The following is a 14,853-nucleotide window of genomic DNA, read 5'->3' on the forward strand; positions in this document are numbered from 1 at the left end:
TTATTCTCCACCGCCCCCCCCCCCCCCCCCTTTTTTTTTTTTTTTTTAGCAGTGAATCAAGCATTTATGACAGCCTCTAGTGTTGATCAATCCATTTCTATAACATCATATTTATTGATATTCATATTTATTGGGTTTAAAAGTGTTTAGCATGCTTTTCTAATTTAATGCAACATTTTTATTACAAATTTATATTATCAGCATAATAATGTGCGACAAGTTTACTGAATAAAAGTATGTGAAATTCTTAGTATTTGCTATGTCTACCTTTTGCTTTAATTTCTTTATATTTGAAAAGTGACCTGCTGTACAAATAGTGCAGGATCTTATATATGCTTTATACATTTATGTCATAACTTTAAAGTAATTTTTATAATCCTAAAACTTAAGTTTATTTCCAGGTTAAAATAAAAAAAATAAAATAAAAATACAATTACATTCCCAGATTTTATTAAATGTGAACAAATACTTTTAGGCCCCACTGTATATCTTCACATTATAAGGCTCACATAAAAAAGTCTCTTTAGTAAATTTATTTTTTTATTCTTTAACTACACTCCACACCTACAACTTTCCAAATATTCTTAATTGTTTTACAATTATTCTATACCTATATTTCAAAACGTTAAAGGGATATTCCGGGTTCAATACAAGTTAAGCTCAATCAACAGCATATGTGGTATTATGTTGATTACCACAAAAAATAATTTTGACATCCCTCCTTTTCGTTAAAAAAAAGCAAAAATCTAAGTAACAGTGAGGCATTTACAATGGTAGTGAATGGGGCCGATTTTTGAAGGGTTTAAAGGCCAAAATGTGAAGCATACAATTTAATAAAAGCATTTACATTCATTATTCTGTTAAAACTTGAACTGTAAGGATGTTTAAATCATCATTTTTATAGTCGTTTTGGGTTTTTAGGGTTTGTTGACATTACATTGTCATGGCAATAAAGGTGTAAAATTGGCTATAACTTTACCCAGAAAAGGTTAGTAAGTGATGTTATCACACTAAAATCACATTAACACACATACTGTTTATGTCTTGTGGCTATACTTTTGAAACAGAGAGTATTTTAATGTTTACAGATTGGCCCCATTCACTTCCATTGTAAGTGCTTCACTGTAGCCCAGAATTTTGCTTTTTTTAAAGTAAAGGAGGGGCAATTCAAAATAATTTTTTTGTGGTAATCAATATTATGCCACAAATGCTGTCGATTGAGCTGAACTTGTATATATAACCCGGAATATTCCTTTAAAACGCCTCACCCAGACCGTAAAGTTACAGCTCACCAACCCACAGCAGCTGACCCTGGATCAGTTCAAAAGAAGGTCTGAAAATACATAAGCCTTGCGAGCTGACCCTGAATCAGTCATTAAAGGTGGAGCTTAACAGGTGCGGCTTGACGTGCCTGAGATTAGAGGTGCGCAGATGAGAGATCAAAGAAATATTTGATGCTGTGCTTGGATGTGCTCTGGAGTCGAGAGGAGGAGGATGGAGATCTCTCCTCGTGTTTAAGGGTACATATTGTTGAGACCAACCGGGGCGGCAACCCACTGTGAATGCACTTTTTCCATCTCGATTGAACGTCAGTGCTGCACTCTTTGGATGATAGCTCAAACTTGTTTACGGCTGCCCCCTAGTGGACGAAAATATGGCCTCCCCACCCACTTCATTTCCCCCTTCTACCCCTTATTCTCGTGTTTGTTATGACACACTATAGAAAACCATTGGAAATGAGCAATTCTTCGAATATTACCTTCAAATAAGTATAACTGTCAATCATTATCAAAAGAATTGTGTCGATTCTTCTTGTATAGCGTTGCAAATCTATTGAAGCTTCACTGTATGCCCAGGAATATCCTTTCTCTCACAGGATATTGAATAAAAGGAAATTAAAATATTATAATGAAATGCCAGTCAAAGAAATTCCAACTCTTGTTCCTTCCTTTTCTGTGGAAAACATTATTTGAAGATACATTGTATTTCTCAATTTACACAATGTTCATCCATTCTTTTAGGTACACATTTACAAACACTGTAATTAATTTTGGTAGGATGACCTGATGCCCTTTATTATAGTGCTATTAGACGGTTTACAAAACGGAGCATGTACATTTCTTACATGTAGGTCTACATGGAAGTCAATGTGAAGGACACATTTGTGGTGTTCACCCTTCTCCATTTGAAATATTGAAAAGTACCAGAAACAGTGATATATTAACCTTATGTTTCAGCACTGCTACATGAGATAGCAAAACAGGAAATAATGATGGAGCAAAGAAGAAACCAAACGAGTAGTGCAAGATCAGCAGTCAAATAACATCACAGAGTTCAGAGCAGTTAATCGTTTGGAGCAAAGTGTCTTCCTATTTAGGACTTCGCTTCGATCCAGTCCAGAAACAAGAATGGTGGGTAAGGGCAGGGCCGTAGTAAGGAATTCTGGGCCCCCTGACTGTATATTGCTCTGGGCCCCTTACCTATTCAAAAAATATAGTTTTGAATTTGTTGTGGGTCCCCTGGACCTTTGGGCCCCTAGAATCGTTACCACCTTTCACCCCGCTAGCTACGGCCCTAGGTAAGGGCCCAAACATACTTCATGCAAGTATGCAAACGCAGACGCGAGGGCTTCGCCAATGCATGGCCGACGCGTGATCCCATTGTACACCCATTATGCTCTGGCGTTTACAAACCTTGGACCACAAGGGGGTGAAAGAGTTTTTAGGCGCCACGAAACCGGATGTGGTGGAGTCAACATGTCGACAGTTGAGGAGTGTGTTCTTTTGTATTTGCTGAAAAGACGACAGAAAATATGTTTGTATAATCTAACTTGTTCGGCAAGACTCTCCTCAAATTGCTGCTCAGCCATGACAGTTCTTGACTGAAAAAAGAAAATCTGCTTTAGCGTCCCTTGCGGCAATGCTGAGAATAAAGCGTGTATTTGCGTTAGGTTATGAATTGCTCAACAACGCATGAAATCAAGCTTGCGTAGCAAGATGCGTTTGCGTTCACATACTTATGTAGAGTATGTTTGGGCCTTAACCAACACACTCTCACGGCGAAATCGTCAGGATTCGTACGACTTTTCTAAATATGTCTAATTCGTATGATATTGTGCGACTGCGCTCGTTTGAATTCTTACGACTTTCACTACAGCCAATGACGTTGCTGGTCATCGTTTCCACCTAATACGCGACAATTACTTGCTTCTGTCACACACAACAGTTTCCTATCATGTTTACATGCTTTACTGATCGGTTAGGTTTAGATAAAGGGTTTGGGTAATCGTATAATATTAATAAGCCTGTCCTTAATGCCTCGTGCGCGAAACTCACGCTAACTTCCGCATTAGACACCCGGGAATTTGCACGTGATGAAATCATACGAGTTTATGCGAACAAACTCATGCGAGATCATACGAAATAGCCAACTTGTAAATTATGTACGAATTTTCATGAGATCGGGTTGGCTGTAACACTGTCAATTACACACATTTGCACAATTCTTCTGTTACTAAAAAGTATTTTTCTGATTTTTACTGTTAAACGTATCAATAACCCATCATGAATTTATGAATTATTAAGGTGTTAAGTTTAACAGTAATAATAATTAAGTCTGGTGGGTAATTTCCTTTTGGATTTACTAGGCATGCGCTAGTATTGTTGGCTTAATATTGACTGCATGTATTTACAAAACTTCAGGTACTTGGACTAGGGTCATTGGGTGGCCTTGACATAAAGGACACAGTCTGGAGAATTATGAAGCAGACCATAAAAAAATATTTAGCAAGAATGTTCAGCTGGAGAGGTGTGAATAGGAAGAAGCCTGGATCTTAAGAGGGGTGTGATTGGTAAGTGCATTTGCTGTAAATATTTCTGGAATTAACCTTAAATCTAGAAACTTCTTGACACGAGCTTGTTAAAATAGAAAGTTCTTGTCAATGATACAGAATTCAATGGATACAGAAGATGTGCATACTGTGCACAGTATACATACTATAGTGTAGAAAGAGTAATGCATTAGTATTGTGTGTTATTCCGAACATAGAATTCATAAACGTCTGGAATGACATGAAGGTAAATAAATGTCTGTAAAAGATAAATGTGTGCCAGTACTTGTGTGGTCTGTTTATATATAGACGAACACATGACAGCTAGGCATAAGAACAAGGATACATTTTATTGTGTTTTCCTTTAGGACAATGCAAGATACATTGCAAACATAAAAAGGTACAAAAACAAAAAAAGTAAAAATCACAAAACAAAAATGCTGAAAATTAAAAGCTGAAGCTGTAGAACACATCTTTAAAATGAATGCTAACAAAATGTAGATTTGGCTGAGTGCTGAACAATATCAATGCAAGGCTTTTTCTCAATGTTTCAAGGGCACACGTTTTAATGTATTCCTATGTATTCAAATATGCAACCAAACATTCCCAATGTCAAATGATCTGTGCCATTTAGTTTGACTGCCATCTGCATTGTCTTTTCCTGTTTGAGAATTTGAGACTGGCTGAAGAATGACTTTGATTACAAAGACAGTCTGTTTTGAGGGAATATTCAAGGATTTGTTATCTTAAAGATGGGGAGACCATTTTATCAAACAGACATGGGGCAATACATAGGAGGAGAGCGTGATATACGCAAACCTCAATAAATTTATCTTACATAGAGGTGGCACTTATCAAAACACTCAGCGGTTGATTGCCTTTAAGTGAGATGTTACTGGCCCCATGTGCTGTTATTTCCCTGACTGTTAATTAAGAACAGAGAAATGGTAATTAGAGCAGACAGCCACGCAAAGACAGCGACAGAAAACAGCAAGAAATCAGATATCTGCAGCATGTTACCTTTCCACACTCGTTCTCATCAAAGTGATAACAAAAACATGGCCTACTGCCTCATACCAAACACTTATGTATCTGTGTCCTACTCAAAAATGCTAATTAACACAAAAATAAAAAAATAAAACATACTGAAACTCTCGCTAAGCACTTAGTGCCACAAACATATGACTTTCTCAACTCTAATCCACACCTAAAATAGGCCTACTCTAGCACACATCCAGGTAAAAAACAGTTTAGTAAAAAAACGTAAGTGTTGCATTTGGGACAGTACTACACTTCGAAAATTCATACACTAGATGCATAGTGTATAGTGTAAGTGCACAGTTGTCTATCTCTCACAGTCTTGTTATCATTTGCATCAAACCGTCTACTGTCTACCCTAGATACGGTTTATCAGACTTTGTTAAAATTCAAGCATTCAACTAAACAACATGCCTCAATCAATCATGTTCATTCTCACAACTTTCATTAAACCCCAACGCAACAATTCAGCATCATATAGACGCCTCAGTAAATGAAGCCATTCGCAGACACAGGAAGCGCAAATAATTCTTCTTTATGATGTTAATACATCTCGACACGCTGTGAGCCATTAGAGACGCGATCAATCTATCTCTGCATCTGATCCAAACCCCCTGGCAGCTCGACATCCACAATCAGTGTGACATTTGTATCCACTGCGCTTGTCCCAAGCCTCTGTAATTAACCGAGTGCTCGCGTAATGTGATTTCACAGACTGCCTCAACTCCTGATGGCGCAGTGGGTGTGCTGGAGACGAGGAATCCTATTCTCTCTCAGATTCTGTTAGCAGCTTTTAAATTGTTGTTAAGAGGTTTGCAGCAGCGTGGGGTGGAACATAGCTGTTCGCGAGTCTCTGAACCTCAGCATGTGTTTACCGAAGCACTAAGACCTTTGAAGGTCAGACTGCTTGCTCGAATTAAGTGGCAGACAGTATTCCAACAGAAATAACTCCAAAGATATAGAGAACACTGTGACTCACCAGTGCTATTATGACCCTACAATGCAATTGTGACATCATAATGGCTTGCTGCTAATTACAACAAAGGCCTTTCTTTTTTCTAGGACACTTGTCCAATCTTTTCAAAGCAAATAAGTCTTCATAAGTCATTTAATCATACAGTAACTGACCTTAACTGGCTTGTTTCCGTTTCTAACCAAGCATCAAAACAAACATTCCGTCTATTCACCTTCTCTCGCCACCATTTAAAAAAAATCCCTTACACAAACCACCTCAGAATACGCCACACAAGCACACAAATTCACTCACGATCCTTTTCTTCTTACAATAACAATGTTCTATTCTAATTCTTGATCTGTATAAAAAAGTAAGATCTTAGAACATTTCTTTAAAATTAAAACCGAGAAAAAGAAAAGACGGCAACTGTCTATTGAAGCCTTTTTAAACAGGGAAAGCAAAAGACATCTCATCTCAAATAAATGGAATCTCTTGAAAATCCCCTCATTTTCAACCAGTGTCAAATTCTCTCCTCTTACATTGAAACATTCTCGCTACTTGCGTTCATCTGAATGCACTCAGAGGCTTTCGCAATGTACACAGAAATCTGACTTTCAAAAGGCATACAAGTGAGTTAAAATATGAATGAGTTCAGACTGGAAGAGTTTTGTAATTGTAATACACTCTAGTTAGGATACATAATGACATATGACATATGCAGTTCATCTTATTTTTAGATGTGATAGATTTAAACCTGGATCTCTTACAGTTAAAGGTGCACTCAGTAATTTTAGTATGTCAAAGTATGGCTTACACTGACATCTAGTGGTCTGGATGGAGCATCATTTAATAGTTTTCAGTAACAGATGCCATTGTAGAAATTCACTATGCTCAGTAAACAAGGATTAATTTAATCAATGAGTGAAAGTGTCAAATAACAGAGCAGTTACTGAGATTAAACGAGTAGTATTCAGCTGGTCATGTGATGCTAAAATGGCAGCCCCCATGAGGCGCCTCTGCTCAATGTAGAATAAAAGCGCTTTTATAAGGTTACTGACATGACTGGAGTCTTCATCTCACATGAGTGGTCATGATTTTATACATATGTTTCAAAATTACTATTAATTTCCTTAGAAGTACACATTTTTAAATGAGGAAAAAAATTACTGAGTGCACCTTTAAAAACAACTTTGTTAGTAGGCTATACGCAAAGTAAAGGAAAACTGGCAAAGATACATTATGCTGTAAGTCCTTGCTGTTGACGAATGGGATTTAGGATAGAGAAGTTGTGTTTGCCATGGTAACTGTGGCATGTAGGGGTGGATGTAAGAGAGACATGTCGAGCATTTGGCAGTGTGTGGTGGAGAGCTAATACATAGCTGCTGCTGCTGCTGCTGCTGGTGGTTTAAGCCCACCATCTCAAAAAACGTGACTGTGATTTGACAAGCTGAACTGACTGATCAGATACAGTATGCCCATGCTTCCTCATTATTTCCACGGTGATTCGGTTTAGTGGGTAAAAAGCTTAAGAACGCATGTAGAAATCACTTTAAATTCAAGGTTGGGCGGTAAACTGTAGGTGTCCATTAATTGGAGGGTTTTAACATTCAGCATAACATTTTAAAATACACTGGGCGAAATGATATGCTCAATTTGAAGAGGATACAAAATACCTATGGGACAAAACAAGCCAGGCAATACTGAATAGATTTGAAGGGTTTTGAATGAATATGTAAAAAACAGTATTTTCAATACTTAATTCTTACTTGGTGAGATGCATGTTTTTGTATTGCACATTTCCTCATTCCATCTGAGTAATGTCAAAAGTGAACAGGTGAAAAAATTAAAATAAAAGTAAAACACAATATTGTTCCTAAAAAAAAATAAAAAAAAAAAGCATTAAAATTAAATAAATAAAGAAGACATAGAACAAAGCTACCAGATACAGAAGTAATATGAAAAAATAACTAGTTTGACACTTGTTTTCTTCTAAATTAAGCACGAATGAAGATAAAAAGCATTGCGTTAATTGAGCTTTGCAACATCCATCACAAGCGCTGTGCTGTAGTGAGTCGACACATTTCTATAATGCCTTCGTCAAAAAGAGAGCGAGAGTGCAATGGCTCATTTTTCATATTTAAATTGAAAAGTTACAAAGTTTTTTTAAAAAATTATCCGAATTAGAACTTTAAAATCCCATTATTGCAGTTATTTTTTAAATGATAATCCATTCTAATAAACACTCCGATATTTTGCCATCAAATTTGGTCCCATCACAATTATATGAAATTCACAAAAGAGCCATGCTGTTTTCCACCAAAACCTATATTCGTAATTATAAAATGTATTAATTCAATTGTTTACAGATAGCAACATGATTCTGTTATGTAGCCTTGTGGGTATAACTTGTGCTCTTTCCAATTTGTAATGCTGTATTTTACTTGGTTTATAATTGGTTTCATTTGTGGGAGTGATGAAATTAAAATAACATGAAATTATAAAAATAATTTTTTTTTTTTTTTAAATCAGGCATTATATGTGGCTCAATAACGAGAAAGGAAGAGTCCAGTTGCTAAAGGTGCAGCATTCAACCTGGGGGAAAAACAAATTCTCGATAAAAATAATTTGGAAAAACAAAATGTTCAGCTGAATTTATTAAAAATTAATTCGCGATTTCCAGATACATCTACTGCAATTAATGTTGGCCCAAATCAGAGGCAAAAATTATAGCTTCGTAGAAAAAAAGCTTGGAATATAGCAGTAGCCAATTTGTGTTACCAAAAGTTTTTAAAAAAGTTTTTTAGAGAAAGCCTCCTATAACTATATAACATGTGTCATATTTGCAAGACAAAAGTACTAAAAAAAAGTATTTTTTAAATATATAAAAATGTAAAAAGAACAAATTTAGTTAAATAAATTATATGCTGATGAAGCACACTGCATTTTTAAACCAATGGATTCTTGCTTTTAAAAGCTTAAATACATTGATTTACAACAACTGACCCACCTCAATCATCATTATTGTCCATGTGTGATCACACAACAACAAAAAAACAAGACATAATTGACAAAATCTGCTTAATAGAATATAACTGCAATCTAGCAGGTAATTAATGTTTAAACTGTTTAACACTATAATACTGTCCAGCAGAAAACTAAATAACATAAAGGTAGTGTTAAACCCATTTAAGAGCTCACACTTTTCATTAGAAAAATATTTCAGCAGTCTTGAACATCAGATGTTTGGTACAGTTTTCAATGAACATTATTTGATTGAATCAATCGCAATTGAAGGGGGACGTAATCCACTCTCTGAAATTTATAATGAAGACAAATCAAAGTTTGGACTATGGACTAAGATAGCAAGAAATACTATTCTTTAAATGATAAAAGTAAACTCTTTGCTTTTACACTGCTTATTGTGTTAACTTTAAATTTCAAATTCAATACTGCCCAGCAATATCGTAATGTATGAATTAACCTTGCATAATAATGTGCTTTTCTTTGGGTTAGAAAATCAAGTGCTTCCAGATAAAACAATTAAATATACTTTGATCTCAGTTTTGAAACCTCGTTTAGGTTTTGCTGAATACACTGTATTTCTTTGTACCCATAAAATAAATACTAATTCTAAAACAAACTAGCAAACGTGTCGGTTTTCTTCTTTGGTGTGATCACATTTTGGGCTCAATGTTATATAACTACTTCCCTGGGATTAAATGCTGAACAAAACGTAATATTTTCCAGTCCTGATTAATGAATTATCGCTGCAAACACAGCCAATATAGCACACACAGAGCAGCAAAGTCTAAAGTCCTGTCCTCTGAAGCCGTCTACCCTGAAAATGACCAGAAACAGTAGGACCAGATTTACTTTGTAAACTAAACTTGGGTGTAAACCCAGTAATGAGGTGGGGAATGAGGTGGTCTATGCATAACCGCATGTTGCTTTCACAGACTGTTTTCCTTTAACATGTTCTATTTAATTTGGGACTGCCGACGATTTAAAGAACGGGGAAGACAAAGAGACGTAAATAATGGTGTCCTGAAATTGTTTGGTTTTGTTAGGATGTTACAAGAAAGCAGAAATACATCTCTAAGGAAAATATAAAACATCAGACAAAACAATTTCTAAAAAACAAAAAAACAAGTTTTTAAAAAATGACAAAAGTTATGCTTGGTTTCACTCAATTGAGTGCACTCAATTGCAGATAACATTTGATTTTGTTGATATTTCTGTTCAGATATTTGTTGACATTCTGTTTCTGGGTTTTGAGTGCTAAATATTAGATTTGCACGTATTCTTACACTCCTATGCAGAAATTATCTTTTTAACATTGTAACAAAAATAAGTTTGGTGATTTCTGCACTCGTAGGCCTATGGCACCAAGACGTTTGGTATTTATGTTGGTTTACTGGTTTTTACTGATTCCTCTTAACATTCAGTGAATGATGGACGAAGGCACCCATTTGGCATAAAATTATGGCAGGTATTTTGCTAGACATTCACCTGCATTACTTTAGTTTTAAATGTAAACCCCTGAAAGGCTCTGTCCCTCTCATTTAAAATCAAAAGCACAGTCCTCCAGACAGTTCTTCTTCATACATTTTGATTACAATTGTGCATGTTTACAACATTTTTGAAGAATTATTTTTTCCTCTCCAGGTAGTTAGATGGTACCCAGCCTTTACGTCCATGTAAGCCATCTACAACCTGGCAGTACCACCATCCATTTGGATTCTTTTCTAAAACTTCAAGACTAGTGCCCTCTGAGAAACCCATGGTCTCTTCGTCCCCACGGTAATCAGCAATGGAAACGTAAACCTCTCGAAGATTGTTGTGAATGAGGTGTGTCTTCTCAATGGGCTTGGGTCTTACTGTAGAGACTGGAATTCCATTTCTCTGGGCAATCAAGGGGCTTTGACTTCCAACAGGTGCTGTAATGGTGGTCCCAGCCCTCACCCGCACATCGGTCGCCGGCTGCGGCCGAACAGCAGTGAAGGACGAGTTTCGTCGAACACCACCTCCGGACTTCAAGTGGTCACCTGCGCCCAGCGATTCATTTCTTCTCAAAGATCCAGTATGGATGTTGGTGTCCTTCAAAGGCTGTGGTGGAGAAACAAAGACAGATTGTGGTCGCACCGCTGCCTGACGAATACCGTTCCTCATCCGTACGCCTGAGCCATTCAGCATTGTGGGTGGTTTACCAAAGCCCCCGGGTGGTTTGGATGGGATTGGTGGACTAGGGTTGCTCAAGATTCTCAGGTTCTGCTGGTTGAGGTTGTTGAGGGCCTGAACACGTTGCTCATTCTTCTCAAGGCTGTTGGACTTGTTGGTGCCACAGAGATCAACAAGAGGACAATCACGGACCTCTTTAACACCAACATCATTGGGATGTCTGACTGACTCCAGGTAGAAAGTAGGTGCCCAACCCTCTTCTTCACCCCAACGAACAAACCACCATCCACTTTCCTGCTTTTCCAGCACCTCCACCTCGACACCAGCTGGGAAGCTAAGCTCTGACTCCTGGGCTCGTTCATAGGCATCTGTGGTTCTGTAGAATGCACTCTCGTGGTCTGATTCCCCACCTCGGCTGCCCTTGGAATATACGCTTGAGAGATCCGAGGTGCTCCTTGTGGAAATGGAGTCCTCAGAGGACACAATTGAAGTCGTCTCGGAATCCTCACCACCACGTACCGCACGGACCGGTCCTTGCCGGAGACTGCCTGTGGGACGCAGCTGCCGGCGTAAGCTGCTGATGTCCATTCTTTCTGGACTTTGTGGCTCTGACTTTGTAAGGAGAGGTTTGGGGCGCACCACTGGTTTGGGCCTGACCAAGGGACTCTGACCAATCCGAATTTCTACATCTTTACGCATGACTGGTTCTCTTTTGGGATTGCGACCTGATTCGTCTGATGACGACCTGGGACTGTGTCTCTCTGCACGACCAAGTGAATGACTTCGACTTATATCCGGGGGTACCTTGCGGAGGGGCCTCACTCCTCCATGAGAGGAAGAGGAGCTGAGAGGTTTATGACCCAAAGTGAGACTCCTTTGGGTGTCCGAATCACAACCACTGGAGTCTCTAGGAGAGGCAAAGTCATCGGAGGAGAACCTAAATCCTTCATTCTCATAAATCACCTCCTCCTTATTGATATTCTCCAATGAGTTTCTTTTCCTCAAGGGAGAGGTCATTACCTTTAATAAAGGTGATGCTTTGCCGGCCTGTGCGATTCTCTCGGCAGCCAATGGATTGCTTTTGATTTCAAACTTTCGAGGTTCTGGTTTTGGAGAACCTTTAGAGTCCAAATCGTCAAAGCCAAGGGCGGGAATGTCATATTCCGGCTCTTCGTAGACACGCTGACTGGGGGATTCTGGCGCTTTGGAGGCTGAGCCGCCCAGAGAAGATGATTCCTCAGGATCCTTTTTGACTGGCGGAGCAGGGGGCGGAACTTTGGGGCGGGTGAGCGTGCTGGTTCGCCGGCTCAGGTTGGGCTTCTTGCGTTTATCAATATAGGAGCAGGGTGCCCAACCCTCCATATCCCCGATCTGGACATACCACCATCCACCAGAGTTCTTCTCTATGACCTGGAGACCACATCATACAAATGTTATACAATGCTGAGAAAATGCTGAGAAAGTGGAAATGCTTCTATTTTGCATTCTTGTCTAATTCAGTAAAAATTCACTACAAATGATTTAATCAGCATAACAATTTGAAGGAAAAGTTCACATAAATGTCAGAATTTCTTAGTAAAAAAAGCATCTTGTGTGCTTCAATGGAAGCAAGGAAATCTGGCCTTTTACACAAAGGAATTAACATGGTCATTGTCACAAATCTGCATTTTAAAAGTGATGAGAAATTGTGCAGAATCTTAAATATTTCTTCTTCACTTGAAGACTGAAATAGACATAAAGATTCTGGAACATTTACTCACTCACTCTTGTTTTTCCAAGCCCGTATAACTTTCTTTCTTGGCACACAAAAGGAGATGCTTGGCAGTATGTTAATCTTTTTTTTCATCCAGTGAAAGTGAATGGTGACAGAGGCTAACATTCTGCTTAACATCTCTATTTGTGTTCCACAGAAGAAAGAAAGTCATGCAGGTTTGAAAAAAAAAGAAAAAAAAGAAAAAGGGATGAGTAAATTATGATGGAATTTTCATTTTTGGGTGAACTATACCTTTAACTGTTTTAAGAAAGTCTATGAAATAAACTGTTTATTATCAGGTTAAAATGATCCCAAACATTTGGACCCCACTGAATATATTTATAATATGTTTCAATATTGTCACTTTTCAATACATTTTTAAGCCCATGTATTTAGTTTTTAAGTAAAAAAAAAACTAAATGTAGTCTAACACCAATTCAGTGGCATACAGTGACATAGAACATAGCATAGCCATAGTTTGCAGTACTACTAGATCACTGTCGCATTTCAGAGAATACAGAATACATGAAGCCTTACATCAGCCTTTTGTCCTCCACGGAAGCTGATGCCATCTGAGATACTGGATTGAAACTCTGCTATGGTGTAGTACTCCGCTTCCACAGTAGGGGGCTCTGGAGGTTTGGGCATCTGGAAAGCCTAGAGCATTGTAGGCAAAGGCAGTATTATCTAATAAATATATAAATGGCTCTATATGAATGAAAATAATAATTAAAAGGTGCGTCCCAAACCGCTTACTTCTGCACTATTTTACGTCATTTTGAAGTGTAAGTAGTGCGAGTAGTAAGTCAACACTGAAAATGCAACAAAAAGAAGTGTACTACGAGTTCCCGGATGATGCACATTTTCAACCGTCAAAACGAAGTCTGGAATGTTGGACACTTCCTGCACTCAGCGCACGCGGCTTGCCATACATAACGGAAGGGGCGGAGTTACCGGCAGCGATGGTGATCTGGCAAAACAACTGTACATTTTGGAGAATGACAACTAGCGAAACTTCTATGAAGACAGCACCTTACAAAAGCGAGTTAAACGCTTTACCATCATACCATGCTTTGTGAGTATGTATATTATTGAGATATAATTGTTGAACTGATGGTGGATGGCATGCTAAAGCTAGCGGCAACACAATGCTTGGGTTTGAAACGTCACTTCCGTCAGCTGTTAAACGACGAATGCTTCCGTGTAGTAAAAAAACGTTAAGTGTTCCATTTGGGACGATACTACATTTTGAAAATTCATACAAGGCTGAGTGCATAGTATATTTTGAAAGTGCATAGCGTATAGTGTGTCGTTTGGGACACAGCTAATGACATTTGGCCCACATAACTCACCAGATTTGTCTCTCTTCGAGGAGGAGGTTTCTGCCTGAGGTTTGGAGAGCCTGCCAATTGAACACAAAACGTATTTATAAACTGTCTGTCAGCTAAAGACAGCAAACATTGTACACATAAATTTGATTAGTTAAATCAAATGTAGGATTTCGAAATTAGAGTACAAACATTTTCAAGGCAGGAAACCATAACCATTTTCACGCAAAGCAGCACACACACATGACATACAGTAGATGGCAGTCTGAACAGGATACAGTTTGACAGTTATTTGGAAAGAATCTGTCACTTTTTGTGAAATTTCACTTGGTGACTTCACTTTTTGTGAACAGATGCTCTATGCCAGGGTGGAAAATCTTGCAAAGTGTATAACCTCATTTGCATAGTCATATAGGCTTTGTTCACACTGCAAAGGAAATCTGATTTTTTCTCAAATCCGATTTTTAGACTGACTGTTCAAACAGTCAAAAAAGTTATATGTGGCTAGATCTGTTTTCTTCTTCTTATCAGACTGCAGTCGCTTTTACTAGCATGTCCACATAAAGACCCCGATCTACTTCCTACAAAATCAAAGGAGGAACGGATGTGACATCATTTAGAACAAAATCTGGCCAAAAAGAAGGTGTTTTTGCGTTCGTTTCGGTGGTTCGTAACGGCTCGCTGGGCGAACTTTAAGCAAAACTTATCGGCTGCTAAACACCTTACTGCCATTGGTCCACGTCATCGGTAGGTGTGACCTGGAGCTCCAACT

The 14,853-nt window shown here is 38.2% G+C and overlaps 1 protein-coding gene across 5 annotated transcripts in view; it reads right to left on the reverse strand.

The window, feature by feature from the left end:
* Window positions 1-4,160: 4,160 nt before the first annotated feature.
* The window catches only part of sh3pxd2aa (SH3 and PX domains 2Aa), a 165,105-nt gene continuing 154,412 nt past the window's right edge, over window positions 4,161-14,853 (reverse strand). For all 5 annotated transcript variants that reach the window (XM_051703256.1, XM_051703254.1, XM_051703257.1 and 2 more), the window contains 3 exons: window positions 14,106-14,155; window positions 13,291-13,410; window positions 4,161-12,410 (listed from right to left, as the gene is read on the reverse strand). In XM_051703256.1, coding sequence (XP_051559216.1) covers window positions 10,470-12,410; window positions 13,291-13,410; window positions 14,106-14,155 — 2,111 coding nt within the window. In that variant the 3' untranslated portion in view covers window positions 4,161-10,469. The remainder of the gene's footprint in view (window positions 12,411-13,290; window positions 13,411-14,105; window positions 14,156-14,853) is intronic.

Source organism: Myxocyprinus asiaticus, chromosome 7 (genome assembly GCF_019703515.2).
Source record: "Myxocyprinus asiaticus isolate MX2 ecotype Aquarium Trade chromosome 7, UBuf_Myxa_2, whole genome shotgun sequence".
NCBI lineage: Eukaryota > Metazoa > Chordata > Actinopteri > Cypriniformes > Catostomidae > Myxocyprinus > Myxocyprinus asiaticus.